The 25,162-nt window shown below is 37.9% G+C and overlaps 4 protein-coding genes and 2 non-coding genes across 6 annotated transcripts; 4 read left to right on the top strand and 2 right to left on the bottom strand.

Moving 5' to 3' along the window:
* The first annotated feature begins 12,306 nt into the window (after positions 1-12,306).
* J3458_005868 (uncharacterized protein) lies at positions 12,307-14,121 on the top strand. The gene has a single exon (XM_007816154.2). It carries the CDS (start codon positions 12,788-12,790, stop codon positions 13,805-13,807), a length of 1,020 nt encoding a protein of 339 aa, XP_007814345.2. The 5' UTR covers positions 12,307-12,787; the 3' UTR covers positions 13,808-14,121.
* A 1,189-nt stretch (positions 14,122-15,310) lies between these two features.
* J3458_005869 (uncharacterized protein) lies at positions 15,311-15,838 on the bottom strand (the record flags this gene model as incomplete). The annotated part of the gene is made up of 2 exons (XM_066119030.1): positions 15,311-15,683; positions 15,795-15,838. 2 exons carry the CDS (start codon positions 15,836-15,838, stop codon positions 15,311-15,313), a joined length of 417 nt encoding a protein of 138 aa, XP_065976552.1.
* A 1,736-nt stretch (positions 15,839-17,574) lies between these two features.
* Positions 17,575-17,647, bottom strand: J3458_005870. The gene has a single exon. It is a non-coding gene; the product is annotated as a tRNA-Cys (tRNA).
* A 1,134-nt stretch (positions 17,648-18,781) lies between these two features.
* On the top strand, positions 18,782-18,854 carry J3458_005871. Its single transcript has one exon. It is a non-coding gene; the product is annotated as a tRNA-Cys (tRNA).
* Positions 18,855-19,852: 998 nt separating this feature from the next.
* J3458_005872 (uncharacterized protein) lies at positions 19,853-22,736 on the top strand (the record flags this gene model as incomplete). The annotated part of the gene is made up of 4 exons (XM_007816156.2): positions 19,853-20,029; positions 20,085-22,107; positions 22,176-22,386; positions 22,443-22,736. 2 exons carry the CDS (start codon positions 19,853-19,855, stop codon positions 21,267-21,269), a joined length of 1,362 nt encoding a protein of 453 aa, XP_007814347.2. The 3' UTR covers positions 21,270-22,107; positions 22,176-22,386; positions 22,443-22,736.
* A 243-nt stretch (positions 22,737-22,979) lies between these two features.
* J3458_005873 (uncharacterized protein) lies at positions 22,980-24,864 on the top strand (the record flags this gene model as incomplete). The annotated part of the gene is made up of 3 exons (XM_007816157.2): positions 22,980-23,105; positions 23,175-24,063; positions 24,137-24,864. 3 exons carry the CDS (start codon positions 22,980-22,982, stop codon positions 24,862-24,864), a joined length of 1,743 nt encoding a protein of 580 aa, XP_007814348.2.
* Between the last annotated feature and the right edge of the window lie 298 nt (positions 24,865-25,162).

The raw sequence follows: 25,162 nt of genomic DNA on the forward strand, positions 1-25,162 counted from the left end.
CCTAGTAATAAACTCAACTAAAAGAAGATTAAATTATTCCTTATTAAACGAAAAATCTTAAATATTAACTATAAACTATTATTATTAAATAAAATAAGAATCTATTCTATATTTTATATATTACTACTAGAGAAAGCATTAAATAAATCTATAATTACTATAAATATTATAATAAAAGATACTAATAAATATAAAGTTAAACGAATACTTAAAGTATAAGGAGATATAAAGAATTATTATTATCTTATTAAATAAAAGGGATATTTAAACTCTAAAAACACCTAAAAACTAGCTAAAAATCTTACGAATTACTTAACGTTACTTAAATAGTTTTATTTCTAAGAAACGCATTTTAATTAATCTTTTAAGTACCATTTAATAACTTAATATTAAATTTAGTATTTAAGAAATAAACTAAAATAGGATTTAAATCCTTAAAAGAAGTAAAAAGAACCCTTATAGTCTTTTAAAGCTATTTTACTTCTTTACGTTTTACACGTTTTAACTCTTTAACGTTATTAATACCACGTGTAATCACACGTATTATTTTCTTAAACTATAATTTCTTTTATTTTTATAAACGTAAGACCTTTTAATTCTTAGTTAAGGCACGCTTCTTAGCTTCTTTAAGCTCTCTCTTAAGCTTATAATATTAATTCGTAATACTATAAAGCTATTAAGAGGTTACCCCTATAATATTATAATTCCCTTACTTATCTATTATATACTTTATATAATAACTTAAATTAGAAATAAAGGCTTTATATTAAGAAAGTCCTATATAAGTATAATAAGCGTAAGCCTTTATAAAGAATAAAGATAAATTATTAATTATCGTAAAAAGAAGGTTATTTTAGTAAAGAGAAGAAGTAAATAAAGCTTTAAACTATTATTTTAAGATACGATTAGTTAATATAATAGCATATAATAATAGAAGAAAGAAAACGTATAATACTTAAGCCAACCTATTTTAATAGCCTTAAGAATAAGACTAATAAAGAAGGGGTATAATATTATAAACAACACTATATAAGACACGAGACAGGACCGTATTAGCTAAGATAAGTATAACTCGTAGGTATAAGAAGAAGGTAAGGGCACGTAACTAGCTACGTAATCTAAGAGGTAATTAAAGAGGTTAATATTTAAACACATTAATTAAAGAGAATTAAACTAACTAAACCTTAAGCTAATTAATTAAAGTTTAAAGGGATTAATAGTTAAGCTAATTAATCTAAAATTATAATAGAGAGATAAACGAATACTTAAGGAGGAAGTATTTCTATAATTAAATAGTCTAATTCTTTATTAATTAATCTAAGCAATAATTTTACTATTAAGAGTTATACTCTTAACGGCCTTATTATAATACTACTTAAAAAGCTACTCTATAGTATTTAACCTAACTTACTTCCTAAGAAATAGACCTACTGTGCCTTAGAACCTAAGCCACCGTTACACTTATATTTAATAAGATAATCTTTCTTATTAAATTTATAAAAGTATATTTACTTTAAAGGTAATAGCTTAAATCTTACTTTTAAACGCTTAATTTCTCTTTAAGTACCTCTTTTTTATAATACTTTAATCTTTACTCTTATAGCTTTAAATTATTATTCTCTTAAAGAGTAATTTAATATCTCTTTTTACGTTATTAATACCTTTAATAAGTCTAATATATAAATTTTCTTTATTTTAAGTTATTTATTAATTTAAGCTTTATTTCTCTTATTATAATTTACGTTAATTATTATAAATATTATAATAAAGCCCTTTATAATTTAATCTCTTATTATTTAATAATTAAGTAAATATATTTAAGTAAAGGCTTTTTATATTACTTTAATTAAGAGGGTATTAGATTCTCTTTTCTTACTTAACCTCTTTAATATATATTAGTTTAGTTTTCTCTTTTATAAAATATTTTAATTTATACGTTTATTACCCTTAAAGTATATACTTTTACGCGATAAAGGTAACCTTTCTTTACTCTTTAATTCTTTATTAATTATTAATATTAATTTAGCTTTTAATTATATTAATTAAAGTATAATTTTCTTTAATATTAAGGCTTAACTCTTTATAAGTAAGCGGTTAATTAAGCTATTATTTACTTAAGAAGTTTACTTAATTAAAGCTCTTTACTTATTTAATTTTAACTATTATTTATTCTTAAAATAAGTTATTTTTATTATTTAAGAAGATTATACGCTTAAAAGCGCTAATAATATTATATTATTAAGCTTAATAATATTTAATAATTTCTTACTTATAGGTTTCTTTAAAGTTAATTATAATATATAAAGGCTTAAATTTAATTATAACTTTAACTTTCTATTTTAAGTATTAGGTTAAGCTTTTACCTTTAAGCTTATAAGTATATTAAGGCTTATCTTAATAAATTCTTTATTAAAAGTTAATATTAAGTTAACCTTTTTATTTAACTTATTATTAATTTAAATAAACTTAACTTAAGTAATTAACTCTTTTATTAAAAGCTCTTTTAAGCTTTTAACGCGTAAATTATAAAATATAAACTTATTAAACGTAATAATTTAAGTTATTATTATTAAATTAAGTTAAAGTACTTAAATTTAATAAATATTAATAGTAAAGTAATTAATAAGGTAATTAATATATCCCTTAAAACTTATTTTATATATACGCTTATTTTAATTAGCCTTATAATCTCTTTAAAGTAAATATATATAATAATTATAAGTATATATTATACTTTAATTAAGCTTTAAGTTAACTATATACTCTTTTATAAGTAAGTAAGCGTTAATTTTAAACTATAATTTAAGGTATTTAAAAGAGCTTCTTTAATTATAAGCTTAATTTAAGCTTATATTATATAAAAAGATAATAGCTTAAACGCTTTTTAACTATAAGTTTATAAGAAGCCTTATACTATTAAGCATTAAATTTAAGCTAATTATAATTTATTAGCTAGCTCTTTTAATACTTTTATTTAGCTTATAAGTATATAATAGTAAGTACTTAAGCTTAATACCTTACGTTTTTACCTAGTATTTAAAGATTAAATTACCTATTATTATAATTATAAATCTCTTATTATTTTATATAAATTTATATATTAATAGCTTAAATTACCTTATAACTTATCTCTTAAAATATATAATAATATTAAATATAATAAGTTATTTCTTATTTAATAGTAAATAATATTATATTATCTTAGAATATTTATTCTTAAATATTAAAAGCTATTTTATATTATTATAACTTAACTTATAGTCTTAAAGGCTTTAATATACTCGCTAAAATAGTTTTAGTAACTTATACTTTTTAGGTTACCTTAATATAACTTAACGTATATAAACTTACGTATATATCTTATAATTAATATGCTTAATTCCTTTAATACGTATATTCTTAGTATATATTAATAGCTTAAATAAAGCTATTAGTTTTAAATAGCTTAAATAAAGGTATTATAACTCTTTAAAGTCTTCTTTTAACCTTAAAGAGTTATAACTTAACCTTTAATATCTTAAGTTTTATATTTTTATTTTATTTACTTTAATAATTATAAATATATTAAGAGAAAAGCTTATTATTATAATAAGTACTTTAAGTTTAAAAGAGTAATTAAAAAGTAACTTATATTTAAGAAACGTTAAGTTATACTTTTAAATTAATAATATTAAAATTACACTTTATTTTATAAGTTTAAAGTATAATATATTATTAAAATTATATATTTAAGCGCTCTTTTCTTATAAGTAATTAATTAAAATAATATTAACGTAAAAGTTTTTAATTACGTTAATATCTTTAAGTATTAAGTCTTTAATTTAAGGTTTATTTATATTATTTAAAAGCTTTTTAAGTATATAAGTTCTCTTTTCTTAAATTAAAAAGATACTTACACTTACCTTTATAAATTTACTTTTAATTTCCTTATATAAGCTAAGCTTAAAAAGGTTAATATTATTAATAAGATATATAATACTATAATTATTAAGAAGTATACTTAAAGAGAGTAAGTACTTACTTATACTTATAATATTATAAATTTTAACGTATTATTTATATACTTAAAGAGTAAAGGGGTTAATAATAATAATATTAATACTTTCTCTTATTAAATATTTTATCTTTTTAATAATTAAGCTTTTATCTTATTCTTTCTTTATTATTTAAGCGTATAACTTATTTTATTACTTACTCTTATAATATTCTTTTATCTTTTTATAATTCTTTTTCTTTAATAATTAATTAAGCTTTAAATTTTTATATTTAATAATTATATATTATAAGATCTTATAATTCTTTACTTATTATTTATATTTTCTTAATTAATTACCTATTAAGTAAAGGTATTTTAGCTTTAATTAGCCTTTATTATTATCTTTATTATCCTTTATTTACTCTTTATTTTCTTATTCTTATATCTATTAAAATTATTTCTTTTAATTTAAGCGTTTCTTAAGTATTATATATATACTCTTAATATTATTATACTTATACTTATACGTAATAATAAGTGTATAAAATATTAATTTAAAATTATAAAGAGTATATTTATTTTTAATTTCTTAAGCTTTATTAATAATAATTATATTAAGTATAACTTTAACTTATTTAAGCTTAAAGTAAGCTTTAATTATATTAAGAAAATTATAAATAACGTTAATTTCTTTAATCTTATTAATTTTATTATTTTAAGCGTATACGTAAATCTTATTTTATTTTATATATTATTAGTTTTATTTAATATTTATATAATAAGCTTTATTAAAGTATATTACGTATAGCTTATAAGTTTTCTGTTATATATTAAAGTTACGTAAGATAAGTTAACTTTTAATCTCTTTAATTAATTACCTTAAAGTATAACCTTTTAAATTTTAATTAATAAGATAAAGTATAATAAATTTATAAATACTTAATTTAATAATATATATAATTTACTTATAAATATTATATACTTTAATCTCTTTACTTATATAAGCGTTAAGCTTATTATTATATTATAATTATATAACTTAAAGAGTATATAATATAATAAAGTTATTCTTTACCTTAAGTAAAAGTTATTAATTTAATAATAAGCTTATATAAGCTTTTATTAAAGTAAGTTAAAGAGAAGTAAGTAATATATTAATTAAGTAATTTAATTAATTAAAGTTTATAATATTTTAAAGCTTATTAACTTAAAGCTTAACTCTTTAATACTTTATATTAATTATACTATTAACTTAAAAGCTTTAACTTAAGTGTTACGAACGACACTGCACAAGACACGGGACGGGACCGCACCGGCTAGGATAGGCACGACCCGTGGGCATAAGAAGAAGGCAGGGGCACGTGACTAGCCACGTGACCTAAAAGGCGATTAAAGAGGTCGATGTTTAAACACATTGACTAGGGAGGATCGAACCGACCGAACCTTAAGCTAGTCGATTAAGGTTTAAAGGGATTAATAGTTAAGCTAATTAATCCAGGACTATAATAGAGAGATAAACGAATACTTAAGAAGGAAGTATTCCTATAATTAGATAGTTTAATTCTCTATTAATTAATCTAAGCAATAGTCTTACTATTAAGAGTTATACTCTTAACGGCCTTATTATAATACTGCTTAAAAAGCTACTTTATAGCATTTAACCTGACTTACTTTCTAAGAAATAGACCTACTATGCCTTAAAACCTAAGCCACTATTACATTTTAATTAATCCTATTTAGTAAGTTACCTTAAAACTTTAAGTAGTAACGACTTCTAAGATGTCTACTTTAAGCGGAAAGACTACTAACCCCGGGGAGATAATAAAGTACCTTTATAATAAGATTACCGAGCTTGAGAAGTAGAATTAATAGCTTCTTAACCGACAGAATAATCTCTACGAAAAACTTAAGGCACGAGAAGAGGAACTTATAGTAGTTTAAAATCTTACACCTATATCCTCTATTAATAATAATAACATGCTAAAATTCCCTAAGCCTAAGTTATATAATGGTTATAAGGGTAATGTGAGGAACTTTCTCATATAAGCCTAAGCTTACCTACGAGTTAACAAAAAAATCTACACGACACCTGAGTTATAGATTCTTTGTATTAGTAACCTCTTAACTAGGAAAGTAATAGAATGGTGGGAGCTAACCCTTCGCGCACATCTTAAGCACGGCGCTAAAGCTAGAGTGGAAGTTATTTACATCTTCTCTAATTACGAAACCTTTAAAGAACGACTTCTTACTGCATTTAGAAACCCTAATAAGCATAAAGAAGCTACACGATAGCTTACTTAACTTAAGTAGACCGGATTTGTAGCTTATTACGCTAGGGAGTTTAAACGTATTATAGTAAAACTTAACTAGAATACTAAACCTAAAATGAAAGTCTTTTATTAAGGACTTAAAGAAGAAGTAAAGGATAACATTTATTAAGAAGATTATCCTAAGTTATTTAACGACTTTATTGAAATAGTTATTAAGGCAAATAACCGTTTATACAAGTAACGTCACGAAAAAAGTCACAGGAAATTCGGATTATATACTAGGTTTAATAAACCTAATAATAATAAGCCACGCTAAATATTAATAGTATACGGGTACCACGCTAGACCTATAGAACTTAACGCTGCGAATAAGGAAAAGGGGAAGACTTATTATAATTATAGTAAGACTAGACACTTTGCGAATAAATGTAAAGCCTTAAAAAAGCCATAGAAGCTAATTCCTAAAGGCAGGAAGCTTTATACTGTAAACCGAGAAGACTTACCTACGCGAAATCTTAGTGTAGTAAGTAATAAAGGAAGCCCTACGTTAATAAACAACATTAGTTCGGATAAAGATTAGGAATTTAGAACCTAACTAGTACCTAATAACTTTTAGAAATACTAGACACCCTCACTAAAAAGTAAACCTTTACTGGAATAGATCTAAGAAGAAGAGAATTATTTAACTGAGAAAGACGAACCTAAAATTAAATATAAACTCCTTAATTAGACCTTCTATTACGATAATAATTACTACACGCACCTTAGTAGCAAGCAAGGTAATAGATAGTTTTCACGAGAATAAAAGGGAAGGAGAATAACCCTTATAATACAACCGAAATTACGATAAACCGATTTAAAGATATTAAACGGAAAGTTATACTATGCTAAGAATAACGCATACATTACCCAAGCCATAACCCTATAATGTAAGAAGGAAGGGAACTGTGTGACTGCGAGCAACTCGCTTAGCCCAAGTTCGATTAACACAGATAGTAGATCAAGCGATTACCAAGGAAGCTCCAATAATACGTTGGAAGATAACCGCTAATAACAGCGCCTAGAATAACGCGCTAAAGAACGATATAAGAATAGGATTAACAAATCGGGAAACGATAGCCGTCGTTACAATTAAGACCGATTCCTTAACGGAGATCTAACAGGTCTTTATATACTATAAATATTAGCAGTATAGCACATCTTATAATTAATATAACTATAATAGGATAAAGGATCTAGGTAATAATTAATAGCGGAGTATAAGGAAATTTTATCTTGCTGAATCTCGTTAATAGATTACAATTACCTTAAACACCTAAAGACAAGCCCTATCGACTTACAATTATGGAAGGAACTGCGGTGAAGTATAGCTAAGGAGTAGTTGATATGGAAGTTACGCAGCTTTTAGTCGATATATAAGGCACGAAACACTAAGTTACACTAGATATTACAGTGATCTTAAAACACGATGTTATATTAGGGATACCCTAATTGTAGGCGAGTAATCCACGAGTTAATTAGAGAACCGGCTAACTTTAATAGGATTTACTAGAATACGGTTACGAAGTAGAGAGCAGCCTATAAAGAGCACCTTATTTAAACTATAATAGGCCTCTAGGAATATATGTGATTGCTAGAGAGCTAAAAGCTAAGACAACGGAGATTCCTAAGGAATACTTATAGTATAGTAAGCTATTTAATAGAGAGCTAGAAATAGGACTACTAGAGCATTCACGCTAGGACCACGAGATTAAACTTTAGCCTAATACTAAATTAACGTTTAATAAGATTTATTCTTAGAACCCTAAGTAAGATAAGGCGTTTAAGGAGTATTTAAAGGACATGTTATAGAAGGGATATATAAGACTATTAGAGTCCCTAGTAGAATACCTAATCCTATGGGTATTAAAGAAGAACGGGAAACTATAACTATACATTAATTACTAACACTTAAATAAGATTATAATTAAGAATTAATACCCGTTACCGCTTATAATGGAAATTAAAGATAAAGTTAGAAAAGCTAAATGGTTTACTACACTTAACTTAAAAGGAGCCTATAACCTTATACGAATAAAAGAAGGCTACGAGTGAATAATAGCATTTTGAACTAGTAGAGGACACTACGAATATTTAATGATGCCTTTTAGGCTTACTAACGCATAGTAACCCTTTAAAGAATAATTAATATAATCTTACGGAAATAACTAGGAGTGTTTATGGTTATATACCTCAACGATATTCTCATTTATTTAAATACCCTTAAGGAATATAAACGACATATACATGAGGTACTATAAACTTTACAGGATAATAAACTCTTAGTTGAAGCCTTGAAATGCTAGTTCCACTAGAACACTGTGTACTTTCTAGGGTACGTGCTTATATACGAAGAAATATAAATAAGCCTAAATAAGATTAAAACTATTAAGAAATAGCCTACACTAAAGAATCTAAAAGAAGTTAGAGAATTTACAGCATTTGTAAACTTTTACCGCAAGTTCTTAAGCGGATATAAAGACATTTTATGACCTCTTATAAACCTAATAAAGAAAGAAGTTAGCTTTTAATGGAATAAACTAAAAGCCACGGTATTCTAAAAGATAAAAGATTTAGTTACGTTAGAACCTGTGTTAAAAGCACCTGATTAGGATAAACCTTATAAGCTTAAAACGGACGCCTTAAACTTTATACTAGGCGGATAGCTTAGATAACGAGATAATTAAGAAAGATTACACCTAGTTGTATTCTTCTTAAAGAAACTCTACGAACCCGAACTTAATTATAGGATCTACGATAAAGAACTTATAGCTATTATTAAGTGCTTTAAAGAATAGAGATACTATCTTATAGGAGTAAAGCATTAAATTAAGGTCTATATTAACTATAAGAATCTTATATCGTTCTTAACTATAAAGGATCTGAATAAACGATAGATTAAATGGTATAAAACCCTTATGAATTATAACTTTAAAATTATATACTGTAAAGGATCTAAAAACGGAAGAGTAGACGCGCTTAGCTAAAGAGAGGACTTAAAATCGGATGAGTAAGTGAGTAATATACCCTTACTACGCGCTATTAAGGATAGGAACCTTATACTAGGCACCTGAGAAATTAATATAACCTAGTAAGTTAAGCTAGATAAAACATGGATGTATTGGATTGTATTATACATTAATAATAACAGCTATCTAGACAATTAGGAAACGAAAACGCATTTATCTAAGGAAGGCAAGACCTTCTTGTATAATGAACGGTAGTATATTCCTAGTACACTTTAAGAATAGCTTATTAAGGAAATATACGAGTACCTACTACACGAATATTAGGGTGTAGGGAAAACGATTAGCAGGCTAAGAAGATTATACGACTTCCTAGAAAGCAGAAAAATAGTATAAGAAGTTATTAAGAAATGCGACACGTGTAATAAAGTAAAATTAGCGCGATACGCACTATACGGAGAATTATAACTAATATTACTACTTGAAAGAGCATAGTAAACTATTATAATAGACTTTATTATTAAACTACCGAAGTTAAAAGAACCTATAATAAGAGTAGCTTACGATAGCATCCTAATTATTATGGATAAACTTATAAAATACGCCTATTATATTCTATACAAGAAATTAAGTAATACTAAGGACTTAGCGTATATGTTCTTTAAAATAGTTATTGTATAACATAGATTACTAATAAAGCTTATATCGGATCGCGATAAATTGTTTACCTTAAACTTTTAAAAATGCCTTATAGAAACTATAAAGATTAAATAAAGCTTATTAACGGTATTCCACCTATAATTAAATGAATAAACAGAAATCTTAAACTAAATACTCGAATAATATTTACGAAGCTATATTAACTACTAATAGAATAATTGGGTAGAATAGCTACTACTAGCATAATAGGCTTATAATAGCTCTAAGATTAATAATATAAAGATGTTATTATTTAGGGTAAATTACGGATTTAACCCTATTATCGAAATATATACGACACAGAATATAAACGCGCTAGTAGCTATAACGTATGTAGTAACTATAATAGAAATATAGAAATACTTGTAATAGGAATAGATATTTTTATAAAACTAAATAAAACACTACGCGAACAGAAAGAGATTACTAGCGCTAATCCTAGAGGAGAGATATAAAGTATACCTTATTCGTAAAAACATTAAAACTAAGCAACCTAGCGATAAACTTAACTAGAAGAAGATTGAATTATTCCTTATTAAACGAAAAATCTCGAATACTAACTATGAACTATTATTATTAAATAGAATGAGAATCCATTCTATATTTTATATATTACTACTAGAGAAAGTACTAGATAAATCTATAATTGCTATAAATATTATAATGGAAGATACTAACGAATATAAAGTTAAACGAATACTTAAATTACGGGGAGATATAAAGAATCGTTATTATCTCGTTAAATGGAAAGGATATTTAAACTCTAAAAACACCTAGGAACCAGTTAAAAATCTCACGAACTACTTAACGTTACTTAAATAGTTTCATTTCTAAGAAACGCATTTTAATTAATCTCTTAAGCACTGTCTAATGACTTAATACTAAATTTAGCATTTAAGGAACGAACTAAAATAAGATTTAGATTCTTAGAAGAAGTAGGAAGGACCCCTATAGTCTTTTAAAGCTGTTCCGCTTCCTTACGCTCTACACGTTCTAACTCTTTAACGTTATTAATACCACGCGTAACTACACGTATTATTTTCTTAAACTATAATTTCTTTTATTTTCGTAAACGTAAGACCTTTTAATTCTTAGCTAAGGCACGCTTCTTAGCTTCTTTAAGCTCCCTCTTAAGCTTATAATGTTAATTCGCGATGCTATAAAGCTGTTAAGGGGTTACCCCTGTAATATTATAATTCCCTTACTTGTCTACTATACACTTTACATAATAACTCGAATTAGAAACGGAGGCTTTATATTAAGGAAGTCCTATATGAGTGTAGCGAGCGTAAGCCTTTATAAAGGATAAAGACGGATTGTTAATTATCGCAGAAAGAAGGTTATCCCGGCGAAGAGAAGAAGTAGACGAAGCTTTAAACCGCTGTTTTAAGACATAGTTAGTTGATATAATAGCATATAATAATAGAAGGAAGAAAACGCACGACACTTAAGCCGGCCTGTTTTAATGGCCTTAAGGATAAGACTAATAAAGGAGGGGCATAATGTTACGAATAATACTATATAAGACACGGGATAGGACCGTACTAGCTAGGACAGGCATGACCCGTAGGCATAAGAAGAAGGCAGGGGCACGTGACCAGCCACGTGACCTAAGAGGCGATTAAAGAGGTCGATGTTTAAATACATTAACCAGGGAGGATTAAACCGACCGAACCTTAAGCTAGTCGATTAAGGTTTAAAGGGATTAATGGTTGAGCTAATTGATTCAGGATTATAATAGAGAGATAGACGAATACTTAAGGAGGAAGTATTCCTATAGTTAGATAGTCTAGTTCTCTATTAATTAATTTAAGCAATAGTCTTACTATTAAGAGTTATACTCTTAACGGCCTTATTATAATACTGCTTAAAAAGCTACTTTATAGCATTTAACCTGACTTACTTCCTAAGAAACAGACCTACTGTGCCTTAGAACCTAAGCCACCGTTACATTAAGCTTAATAAATAATTAAGTATTTATAAAAGTAATATTAATATCTATTAAATACGTAAATATAATAAAATAAGTATTAAAATAATACCTTAAATACTTAGTTTTTTTAAGTAAAAGTTATAAGAAATTTAAAGTTCTTTTAAGCTTATAATTATTATACTTTAAAGAGTATTAATTATAATAATAATATATATATATAAGTTTATATTTAATTATAAAAGAGAGAATTATATACACTCTTTTTATAAGTGCACTTATTATTAGGGTTATTTACTTATAGTTAAGGGTTTACCCTTATTTAATTATACGTACGTAATTAGTACCCGTAATAAGTAACCCATTTTAATAAATGTTAGCAGGAGCGGACTGACCCATCCCGGTTCAATAAATTCGGAACCTAGAGTTGAGGCATTTTCCCCAAACCAAGAATTGGTCATCAAGTCCAAGGTCAAAACGCAAAACCAGCGTATCCATGAACCAAGCCCATTGGCCTGGCAGGTTCGTCATTAGTTGGCTGAAGTATTCAAGCCAGACATGACCCTGCCAGCGAGGCAAGGCCTATTCCTTCCGTCACGCGGCTTTGCGTGACCTGCCGAATGAGGTGGCACATACGCACCTAATTGGCCCAACTTGCAGGACTGGATCTACAGTTTCAATGGGCGAGTCGAGGTCACACAAAGGGGCGGGTGTAAGGCGCAATCCAGTATGAGCATGAGCATCATGAAACGGCGAAGAGACTGACCACGTCTTCGGGGTACAGCGATAGCCGTATGGGGGGTGGCATCCGAGACATATAAATCTAGGACAGCCCCCCCATCATTGGAAATGAAACGTCCAAGCAAATCTCTCTTTTTTGTCACCTACTCCTACAAATACACAAACCATGAAGTTCCACACTCTTGTCGCCTTGTCCTCGGCGTGTCTGGCTTCGCATGCTGCCAGCTCTGCACTGCCAAGAGCAGAAGGAGCTTCGTGTTCAAGCCAGGGCGGCAGCAATGCTCGTGTGATTCATCAATTTCCAGAGGGAACCTGGATCGAGAACATTGCCGAGCGCCCCAACGGCAACCTGCTCGTCACCTTGCTCGACAGGCCGGAACTGCACCAGATTGATCCTCGCCACCCAGCGAATGCGACGCTGGTCCACCGTTTCGCAGGCCACACCAGTCTTTTTGGAAACGCCGAGACGTCCCCCGATGTGTTTGCCATCATTGCCGGAAACTACTCCTCCGGCGCCGGAGCCCAGGCGGGCACCTATGCCGTCTGGAGCGCGGGCCTTGCCGGCGACAAAGGCGCCCAGGTGTCCAAGGTTGCGGACATCCCTGAAGCCAACTTTCTCAACGGCATGACCGCTCTCGACGCAGGCGCCGGCAAGATTCTCGTCAGCGACAGCGGCCGCGGTCTTGTGCTCCGCGTGGATACGCTCTCCGGCGAGCACGCCACGGTGCTGGACAATGAGGCTTTCAAACCCGCGCCAAACGCGAGTATTGCGCTCGGCGTCAACGGCATCAGGCTCCTCGACGGCTACCTGTACTACACCAATACTTTTGCACCCTTGTACGGACGGGTGGCCATCGACCGAGAGACCGGCGAGGCGGCCGGGCCATTTGAGACGATCAGCACGAACGTCCTGGGCGATGATTTTGCCCTTGACAAGCGGGGAATCGCTTACATTTCCGCCAACCCTCGGAATGAAGTCGTGAGGGTTGACCAGCACGGCGGCACCGAGGTTGTTGCTGGCAATCTCAACTCGACTCTTGTTCCGGGTCCCACCGCGGCCTTGCTTGGAAAGGTCCAGGGGCGTCGTGGCAGCCAAGTCTTGTATGTCGTCACCTCGGGTGGCCAGGCCGGGCCTATCAACGGTACATACACTGAGGGTGGTAAAATCCTGGCTCTGGAGGTGTAACTTGGCCTGGCTGGGTCTTGCTGCGGGGAGCAGGATACTTGGCTGAGAGCGTGAAGGATATAGATGAGGGGACACTTGTATTCGTGTTGGAGAATTTATAGACGTGCATAGAATTTTTTTTTTTTTCATATACTGGCTTCCTGGGCATGGCTCTGTATGTTGCGACTTTATTCAAGGTGCAGTAGAACACCTGTGCTTCCACTACAGACTATATTAGGCATATTTGGCGGTGAAAATACCTGTTCTGTTTTACACTCAAGAGGTTGCAGGGAGAAGAAGCATTTTGTAGACAACCATGATAATTTTATATTTTGCTTGCCTTGGAATTTTTGGGCCAGGATCTGAGAGTGATGACGTTGGGATGTTGGTTGTGTGCCAGCTTAGTAGATATGCTCAGGTATTTTAAATTTACTTTAAAACGCTAGTATCAATGCATAAAAGAAAAGGGTACCATAATTAGTGTACTAAGTAATGAATGTGTCATAGCATCCCCCGCATGAGGCTGAATAGAAAAGACGTCTGGTCATGTTACGCGGAGGTCACAGTGTATCAAAGGCACGGGCCGACCCTTGGAACTGACGATAAATACACAAGCGGCTCGAGACCTAGTTAAAGCCTTGGGCTTCTAGGCTCGCTTGCTCACCGCTATATTATACAAGTAAGAGCTATTGCCCCCGAAGGCCTTGAGAAAACCAAGGACCTTTGATATCAAGACGAATCATGAGCTGGATTGAATATCGCTTCAAGCCCTCTATACAAGGCCCTCGTCACAGGTCGTCTTACCCTTTGATGCCAGGTGTGGTCCACTAGGCGCCATGGAATAAGCCCCGTACTATTTTGCTCTTATAGTAACAAAGCACATGAATGCTCTCCTTATCACGTTACAACATAATTACATAAAAGGGCAACGGTAAATTATCATAGCAACTACAGTGAATAAAACTAGACACGTATATACCCTACTACTAGCGGTTGTATATTACCCTCACGCTCAGCAAGCAAGGGCATTAGCCAACCAGCCTTCGACATCAGAAGTAACATCATAAAGGGGGAACTCGGTTCGGTTACGGCAAATGTGAGAGGAACCTTGTTCGCCGCATCGGCAAACCACTCGGTCGAAACAGAGATGCGATGGCCTATTTGCACAGACGCCGTCGTGGAACCCCCTTGGCTCTGAAACTTGTTGGGCACAACACCAAGTCGCGCAGCAAAAGTCCAGGCGCCGTCTCCCGAGCGAAGCACAATTGTTCCCTCTTCTTGAGACGACACGAGGAGCACGTTGCCTCCGAATCGCTGAGGCAAGTCAATGCCGTCGGGCCTAGAGCCAACAGACTAGTTCCATTCTGTCCGATAGGCAAGCGGTACCAATGCCCCTGTCTGCCTTCATATCGAATCGCAACAGTCTACCGCCTGCATGTTCCGAGGCCAGAAGAATGCTGCCCTTGGAGGCCAGGCCAGTAAGGCCTTTGTTGGTGTGGTCGGTATCGTCGGCAAGGTACTACGCTACTGCCTCTTTTCCATCAGAACTAACGCGGACGATGCTGCCGGCCAGGTGCCGACGGCAAAGGAATTTCCGCAGCCGTCGTGCTGAATGTCTTGGAAGTAGCTGTACACGCCGACGGCGGTCAGGTTTTGCCGCCACAGCTCTTGCTCGCCCTCAAGGTCGTACTTGAGGAAATTGTCGCTCGAGATGTCCTCGCCACGAGCGTCAAAGGCAGCTCCGGCATTCACAATGACTGACAGACGACCTCGCGGGTTGACTTGGACGCCGCTGGAATGGAGAGCCGGGTCGTAGGAAAGCTTGTCGAGCTCGATGGTCTTTTTGATTTGGTTCGTGACAGGGTCACACACGGCAACTGTGGAGTTGTACAAGACACTATTCAAAAATATTTCGTATTAGCCAACTACGCATTCGTCTATTTTACTTTAACTTTTTTTTCTGGCTCTTGAGTTTTTTCAAGCTTTAACAAATTTCAGAGATAACCACATACCTAGTATACACAAGACGGGTCTTGGCATCATAGTCGACATTCTCTGGGTACAATTAATAGGAGTTGATGACTACTTCTTCGCTAGGCCTGGGGACATTTTGGCAGGGCTGCCTTGGGCAACGCCCGCGTTCAAAAGTGGTACAAGCGCAAATAACTGTTTCTTTCTATGTTATTCAACGAATCAGAAAGAAATGTCGGTTGTGTTTGGGCAGTTCAAGTTGTGACTCGCTGAGAGACTGCTGTTGCTACCCGTGAAGATATATAGCTGTAGACGGACCAGAATGAAATTTCCGACACTCAAGCATAAATATATATTGTATTTCATAATATTAGTAGAGGTCTGACTTGCTCCGGGACTTACGAATCTGCTATTATAAGCCCAAGTGGATTCTTGGTAGTGCAGCAAAGCTTACCGGACCCGATCCGATGCCAAGGTAACTAACCAAGTCCCCGTGTTATGGGAGCGAGCGAGAGCCGCGTAATGGGCCCCATGAGCTGCTAGCTGCCGGTGGATTTGAAGCTGGTAGAACGTGCCTACAGCCCTCAAAGCTGAAAAGGCGAGTCTATCATGCATTTTACAGATAATGAAACGTACGATGGTGAAATGCTTGTGATTATAGTAAATTATGGCCTCATGGGCTAATAAGAAGCTAATTTCAAATGTCATGAGGCTTTGAATTGTAGTGGCGTAGGAATGGTGGCGTCTCATGAAAGCACCACACGTAACATGGAAGCTTTTAGAGCGTCAAATCGCTCATTTAGCTTGCGCAACGCTACACCTGACAGTGGCGCTTTGATTTATTAGTGAGCACGATCTAGGGCTTAGATGGCGTAAGTAAGAACTTCCTTTTGGAATCCCTTGGTCTCTTTTTAAACAACACTCTGAACTGTCCCATGGAGTCTAAATCTGCTTGGTAGTAGAGCGTGTATATTGTTCTTGTAAAGACCCAGGTTTCCATTTGTAATTGCAGCAGAATAAATCCATGTTAGCGCATTCCTCTATAAATTAGCCCTTGCCAAGTTTATGCTGTCATCATGTCAGATCGCGGCAAGTTCTGCCGGCACACTGGGATAAGACTCAGAGAGCACAAGCAACGATTGGAGATTGATTAGCTCTTACACATGTACCGAAGATTGTAGAATGGAGAGCGGCATTTACGTCCAAGTGGCAACAACAGTCGTCATGACACTGATTCACCTTTGCACCTGAAACCTGAGTGCTTGTTAGAGGGGCAGGGGGACGGCGAAACGTTCCAACTTGTGATACGACCTTTAGGGCCAAGCAACCAAGTTAGTTACTAACGAAGGTAATACTAGCTGAGTGTACCACGGTTGCCTCCCCATCTACTCCATACACTACCTAGGTAGTCAATCATTGTCGGCAGTTGGGGTTGCTAGAGCCGAAATCACTGGTGCATGACGTCGATTTAAGCACAAGATACCCAATCCCCACAAGGCCGCGCCGATCAATCTGCAAGTGTCAACTTGTCCTTATTCAGCGATGACACCGCCCCGTTTGTGCTGTCAAGTCTGTTTTACGATGAACTAATGGCCTAGGCGTGCTATGACAATCGGCCTAAGCTTGAACATGGCATCGTGGTATTGAGTAGAGCAATTTCCAAGTGTATTGGATTGCATACATTTAATAATACGCTGTACTGCTTGCGGAAAAAAAAAAGAAAAGAAAAGGGGAAATGTACTCTAAAGCGAGAGACGAAGAAATCGCACAAAAAGGAGCGCGAGGGGGTACCCCCGGTTTCGCGACTAGTATCCATTAGTCCGTACCCGGATTTGAACCAGGGATCTACAGATTTGCAATCTGCCATCATAACCACTAGACCATACGGACGAAGGTAGCTAGTACGCTGTGCTGGGTGTGATCGGCACCGATTTAATTACCATTATAATGACTACTGTTATCGCGACATTCTTTTCGCCCGACAGAGCTCGCTAGCAGCTATGCAGGATCCAATATGCCTGTAATTCTAGATACTAAACCCAAGTAAAACCGTTGACGCTTTTCTTTCATGGTGGGTCCTTCTTTTGTTCAAACATCTCGGTCGCCTTCTAGAATTAACTTGCGAATCAGTTTCTTTGCTCTTTGACGATTTAACGATTACCTCACAATATCGTTTACACCATGACATGTCCAAAATGATAAGTGCTCCCCTACAGCAAGGTCTTGGGTGCGGATGGTATTGCGCCTACGGAGTACTTGTATACAGAAATTCCCGCGAGATACTACGATTTCTGCAGTTATTACTGTTTCCATATCAACGCTACTACACCAAGGCCGGCGAGGTTCTCGGCACGCAGCATGTTGGTGAGGGTCCATCGAGACATGCATCAGGTTTCTCCTCTGCTCCCGTCAAATGGCAACGCGAAGCCCATGGGCTAGCAGTTTCTGATTGCATCAAGAAAATTTCGCTGCGCCGGTATTCTTGACGATGCAGCATTTAACGTCAACCTGACTGCGCGTCTTTCAGTATGCCTTTCAGCTGTTGGGACCACGAAGGTCCTGCGCGAGCTTTGCGACGCCGTTATTTCGCGTCGGGTCGCACAAGCCTGTCAAGGAGCTCCAACAAACCTGCGGTTTGAAAACAACATGCAGAGCACGACTCGCAGCGACCCGGAAACATAGTCGGCTACTCCTGTGGCAAAATGATCCGCTTGCTTCACAGATGGGAAGGGTTTACTCAATCCATGTGTTTGCTCTTCTTCTGACGGTCCTGAAACGTGGCCACGCAGACCGTGTAGTGGAAGCGTGTTGGCGTGCATCCCCGCCCTCCTTCGCTGGACTTGATTGACTGACTTTCTTGGAAAGGTGCAGTCTAGTGAGTCATCCTACCGAAAAATATGTAGGTAAGTGGCCAGTTGAAGAGATTGAAAGCCGTCGTAGAAGCAGCTCCGGGATCCATCAAGACCTGAAAAAGGCATATCAATTGATAGGGTAAAATAGACGCAGTCATGACATAATCAAGAAGTCCGTATGGTCTAGTGGTTAGGATGGCAGATTGCAAATCTGTAGATCCCTGGTTCAAATCCGGGTACGGACTGATTAATTTTTTGCTCTTCCTGCTACCGATCCTAATCGGTTCTGCCAGTAGCTCGAGGATCCGTAAAAGTAATATTGGACGAACTCTAATAGGTCGGGCGGTTCACCTCACCTAGGACAAGCCTAACTTTTTATCCGGGTTTCCAGCGTATCTGAGCGTAGGTTTCTCATGGTGTGGTGCTTGGAAATAAACTTGATCAATACATCCTATGGTCAGTAATTTCAAAGCAAAATATCTAGCGAATGGCAGACCATTGTGCTAGAAACCTGAGTGCAGCCGTGATTGATGCTGGTAACCCAAAGTCGTTGCCATACTAGACAGACTTTAGTCACAGATGCTGCAGAGGTCCGGTTTTAAAAAAAGATACATCTCGGTGGAAACAGACGAATTTCAATGATATTATTAAAAGAAACAGCCAGACATTGTAAGAAGCATGCATATGGGGCTCGGTTTTAGGTGATGCGACAGACTATGCCGGTCTTCACCCAAGGGAGAAGAGCAGAAAGGGAGCTTGCGCAAAATTTGTATATAGCAACTGCATAATTGCTCTTTAGTAAGCTGGGCGAAGAAAAAAAAACAGTATTCATTACATTCATCGGGAGTCGGCCGTGGCATAAAGATGACTTTGCGGCCCTCACTCATCTAAATATGCCTGTAACGTGGCTTGCATACGGGTATCACATCACGAGGTCAATGGACTAAACCCTCGTGTGGCTTCGTTGTTTGCACGCTTCCTCCTCTTGCCAGCCAGGCCGGCCACGTCTCGTAGCCACGCATCGTCCCAGTCTTTGTCAATGGGCTCCATAACGTGGTTGGTCGAGTCTGATGTGATGTGACCCTTTGCAGATGCAGCAGTCGATGGAATAGGGTCTACTTTGCAACTACATGTCTATATTAGCTGCGGGGAGCTTCTTTCGCGGCTTTTGCGCAATAGAGTCGATGAAAATCCATCCGCTGCCACTCTGATGCCTCTAGTCAATATATATTTCCAATCCACAATGGTGAGACCATCAGTCTTCTCTCTTTGCCTGGTGGCAGCAATAAATGCGCTCCCGGACTTGCTCTTCAAAGACGTTGTGATTGTCGGTGGTGGTGCTTCAGGCTCATACGCTGCGGTCCGCCTTCGTGAAGACTTTGGAAAGTCAATTACCCTGGTTGAGAAGGACGAAATCCTCGTGCGTCCCCACAAATACCAGTATATGGGAAGTGCTGAGGGCTCATTTCGAGCAGGGCGGTCACGTCGACTCGTATGTCGACACCAAGACCGGCACGCCTTACGACTTTGGCGTCGAGGCATTTATCCAGGCGGGCAACGCGACCGGTTTCTTTGATCGGCTGGGCGTCAGACGTGGCCGCAGGATCAATATCCCCGTCAACACTACGTATATTGATTTCAAGAGTGGTAAGATGCTGGACTTTGCTCCGCCCCCGGTCGCCACCCAACTCGATGCGTTGGCCGACTTCCTGCGAGTCGTTGAGCCTAGCCATATTCCCGGAGACCTCCTAGTCCCCTTTGGCGACTTTGTGTCGAAGCATGGGCTTGACAATGCGATGCCACTCATATACCAGACCACGGGTCTTGGGCTCGGCAACATAACCAATGCAATTACGCTCTTCGCGCTGCAAGCATTCGGTGCGTCCATGGCCCGCTCGGCTCTTGGGTTGCAAGGCGCCTTTGTACCAGCTTCAGGGAGGAACCAGGATCTATACGACGCCGTGGCCACCGTCCTCGGAAGTGATGTCTTGTACGCCAGCACGGTCGTCAGCACCCTTCGTACCAAGCTTGGCGTCATAGTCACGGTCAAGCACCTGAAGTCCGGGAGGCTCACCTACATTGCTGCCAGGGCTCTCTTGATTGCCATCGAACCGACAGAGGATAACACCGGGCCGTTTAGTCTGGACCCCGAGGAGAAGCGTACTCTTTCCAAGTTCACTTACACGCGCGAGTATACCGGCATCATCGACAATACCGCCCTCGCTGCAAACACAAGCTACTTCAACCTCCCCTCCAATGCAGCGCCAAACAACTACCTGTCGTACCCTGGGCCCCCATTCACTGCCCGTATCGACTGCATGGGTTCAGGACACTACTTTCGGGTGACTGTCATCGGCGACGACAAGCTCGATGACCAAGGTGCGAAGGCTTTGGTGGAGAGGGACTTTAAGACTCTGCTCAATGCTCATGTGCTACGGGGTTCTCGCCCCGAAAAAGTCCACTGGGTGGCCTTTTCTACTCATGGACCGATGCATGCAAGAGTGTCAGTCGATCATGTCCAGCGAGGTTTCTTCCAGAAACTGTACACATTGCAGGGAAGACGGTCAACCTGGTGGACTGGCGGCGCGTGGTCCGTCAATTTCCAGTCGACGCTGTGGCAGTACGACGACATCATCATGCCCATGATGCTCCAGAGCTAGACTGAGCGACGTGGGAGAAATGAACATTATGGAACAAACAATTTTCTCTTCGTCGCCGACGCTGGCAGCTTAGAGCGGCCAGCGAGGTGGGGATTGCTCTGACACTACTTGATGGTTCTGCCCAACACAACGCGAGATCTAGGTTCCTATCAAGATGCCGTTGGACACGAACTCTGCTACCCGTTGTCGAACAGTTCTAGAACATGCCAGAAGAAAAGCCCAGGTCTTCTAGCTGTTTTCGTCTCAACGTCCGACTCCGGGCAGAGACTCCCGCACCTGTAGCTCTTCTGTTCATCACTGGACAAGCAGTAATAGAGGCTTTTGGATGATGAGGCCGTTGATCTTGTGGAACAAGCCAGGACGTGTCTTCGAATGTTGTCACGTGTCACGTTTCCCTGCACCGGTTGACAATGTGGGTTGTCCCGAAGTCATGTCACACGCCACGATTTTGCGCCCTTTCTCACCTATTTACACTATATATCTCACGAATCTGTGTCAGTTTCCCAAAGGCCGAAGTTATGTTGACCGCATGGTGGAAGACAAAACTTGTAATATGGTGGAAGAGAGGGCTTATCCGACATTGTTTTTATGTAAATGGCTAGACTGCTTCTTAGACAATCTAGGTCTAATTTGGGCTGGTATCAAAGGCGATGTTTTCTGGCGGTGAGGAAGGTTCCGGCGAGGTATGACGACCGTCTAGCTCCTCATGTTGTCGAATTTCGTACCACGGAGTCGGTTCTCCCAGGGTCGTCATCACATACCAGCACCTCGCCCTCGAGTATTTACTCTTTCTTGATGCGGCGGTACACTGTGCCGAGTCGGGGACTGTCTTGTATTGGTCCGTGATGTCTCCCACTGTCGAGTCACTTGATTCGCAGGGTTTTAGCTGACGTGTCTTACTTTGAGGAACGGCTACGTAACACGGTGTGATGGCTAGGATGCGCGGGTCGAATAGGTCTCGCCAGTATGCAGCCCAACAAAAACCTGAGCCGACACACACACCTTGAAACCTAAAGACAGGCACTGCTATGTCCACAATAAGTGTGGGAATGTCGTTGCCTATCAGAAAGTTCTATCCAAGTAGATGCAGGACCAGCCACATCTGGTTTATTCCTAGGTGACAAACGTCTCTGGCAACATTCCTAGCAATGTCTTGTTCTAACTGTCAGCTAGGTATCGATAGTTACATACCACACCAAATGGTCAAAGGTACTCCGTACGGTTCTCAGTAACCGACTGGGTGCGCGGGGCGTCAACATGATGAATCACAAAAGAAAACGGGAAAAGAGAAAGAAAGAACGCCCGCTAATATATGTCAACCAATGACGGATTGACATGTAATTTCTTTTATGCTAAAAGGCATCGATATTTGTCCTCCGTATCACAGATGGCGCGACATCAGCACCAAATATACGGCTGTAGTGTTGCATTTTTATTCTCCTAATATATAATAACAGTCGAACCTGTCTCACAATGCCGTCGCTGTTGTCATGGGTGCAATTAATCAGGAATTTAGGGCTTATCTATAGTCAGAAATATTGTCGCAAAAGCAAACTTGTTCGCAAGTCACACACAAAATTCGTTGACTAAGCATGGACTGGAGGCCTACAATGCCAGTATAAAGCCATATCGAGGACCATTATGGAGTACCGGATTAACACTTGTCGTGCAAAGCATCATTCAGCTTTTCATTGAACCCACCTTGTCCTCATGTTGGTAAAGATATTCTTGTATGGTGCGCTGGCCCTTACCAGAGCTGTAAGGGCTCAAGACCTCCCAAAGTTAAGACTGCCATGGGGCACATGGGAAGCCCAACAATACGAGCCAGATCCAAATGTGAGTGAGAAATGCTGCTAGTAACAGAACAGGATAGTAGTTCCATCGCAGTTGTCTGACCTATTACAGATTTACCTCTTTAAAAACGTGCGATTCGGAGCCCAACCTCGTCGCTTCTCCGCCCCGTCATCTCCAGACTGGGAGGACGATGCGTTGCAGAGAGAAAACCGGAGCATCACTTGCAATCAGATCAAGATTAAGAAACTAGAACACCCTCCTGGGGGCAGAAACCCGCTGGCGGCTCCCGATGAAACGACTCATGTGGAGACTGAGGATTGTCTTTTGCTTGACATCTATGTTCCAGTAAAGGCTTTCCTCCCCGATGCTGAGCCATTGCCCGTCATCATCTGGGTCTATGGAGGCGGTTTCGCCTTTGGCAGCAAGGAGCAAGGCGGCGTATTATATACTGGCCGGTCGATGCTGAGTGCGTCCAACTACACCGCCATCTTTGTTGCAGGTAACTATCGCCTCGGAGCGTACGGATGGCTCGCAGGCAATTACATGCAAGATGCTGGCACGCCGAATGCTGGATTACACGACCAAGCTCTGCTATTCGAGTGGGTACGTGACCATATACACAAGGTCAAGGGTAACAAAGACAAAGTCGGTGCGTGGGGTCTGTCTGCAGGTGGAAGCTCCATTCTGCATCATCTTGTTCGAGAAGACGGCGCCCATGATCCTCTATTCCGCTCCTTTGCTGCTTTCAGTCCCGGCTTTGAGTGGGCCTGGGATAATACCGACGATGGCAAGCTGGACACCATGTACAGGACTTTCTCTGACCTTGCAGACTGCGGCTTCGATTATGACATTGAATGTCTTAGGAGAGCGCCTCCAGAGGCGTTGGCAGAGGCGAACCAGAAGCTCTTTGAAAAAGTCATAGAAAGAGGGTTATTCCCAGTCGGTCCCGCCGTCGATGGAAAATGGATCAAGACGATGCCTTCGCTGGCGCTTGGCCAAGGTAAAACCCCATTGTCTTTACCCCCATGCAGCGATCATGGTTGGGAATAACCTGCTCATCTTTAATGCAATAGGCTCGTACTGGAAAGGTATTGACTCGGCCATTGTTTCCCATGTCATGAACGAATCTGGACCTTTTGTTCCCAAAGAAGTTGTAGACCGGGAATCTTTTGACAGGTACTTGGCCGAGTTTCTCCCTGGAGAAGCACTGGAACCTCAGAGATCTCGAATCAAAGGGGAATACGACTGCGAGGCTAGATTCAATGGGGACTTCAGAGCTTGCGCTGGCGCCATTATAGAGCACCTCGTCATCACATGCAACACCCGATACTTGGCTGACGCATACCCTGGCAAGACTTATGCCATGCAATATGCATTCCCGCTTGACGAGGTTGCATCCCATGGAGCTGATTTGATCCCACTCTTTACCAACGATTTTGAAGAGGCAAAAAGCTTCCTGCTCGCGCTGGATTTGCCAGGGATGACAGAGGAGATGGCAGCACTCTACGCCGGGTGGCTAACGAATGCGGTAACTTCGACATATCAGGGATACTATGCGTCATTTGGTGTGTCGGGAGACCCAAATACGCTCCTCGAATCTCCTCCATTGGAGTGGTCGCCCGTGAATGGCAGCGACGATGCGCTCTCGCGCGTTCTAAGGGTACAGCTAGGAGGGACACCAGAGGATTCGTTTCATCATGTCAGCGATGAGCGTAACACGAAGAAAATCTGCTCATTTTGGAAGGAAATAGCCGAGTCTATTGCTGCGAGTGCTGGCGACCAGACAAGAGGAGAGCTATAAATGTTCGGAATCTACCATCAAGTTTTCATGCGTTCCGAGCCCGGCGTGAAGAGTTGTAGCACAAGCGATGCGTTCAATCGTCGAATACTCAATATATCTGTATTGGAATAGGTCAATACTAAGCAATGTCTGTATCGAGTATATCGAGGAATCAAATTACAAAGCCCTGAAGCTTTTCTGCCTCTTCTCTGCCAAGTTGATGGATCAAATGTCGGACCCAAAGCCCCGAGATGCGTAGCTTGCCTTGCTGCTGCAGGAACAAGTCTCTGATTGATTTTCCAGGCTTCCACCTGATGAT

Source organism: Metarhizium acridum, assembly GCF_019434415.1.
Source record: "Metarhizium acridum strain ARSEF 324 chromosome Unknown scaffold_31, whole genome shotgun sequence".
NCBI lineage: Eukaryota > Fungi > Ascomycota > Sordariomycetes > Hypocreales > Clavicipitaceae > Metarhizium > Metarhizium acridum.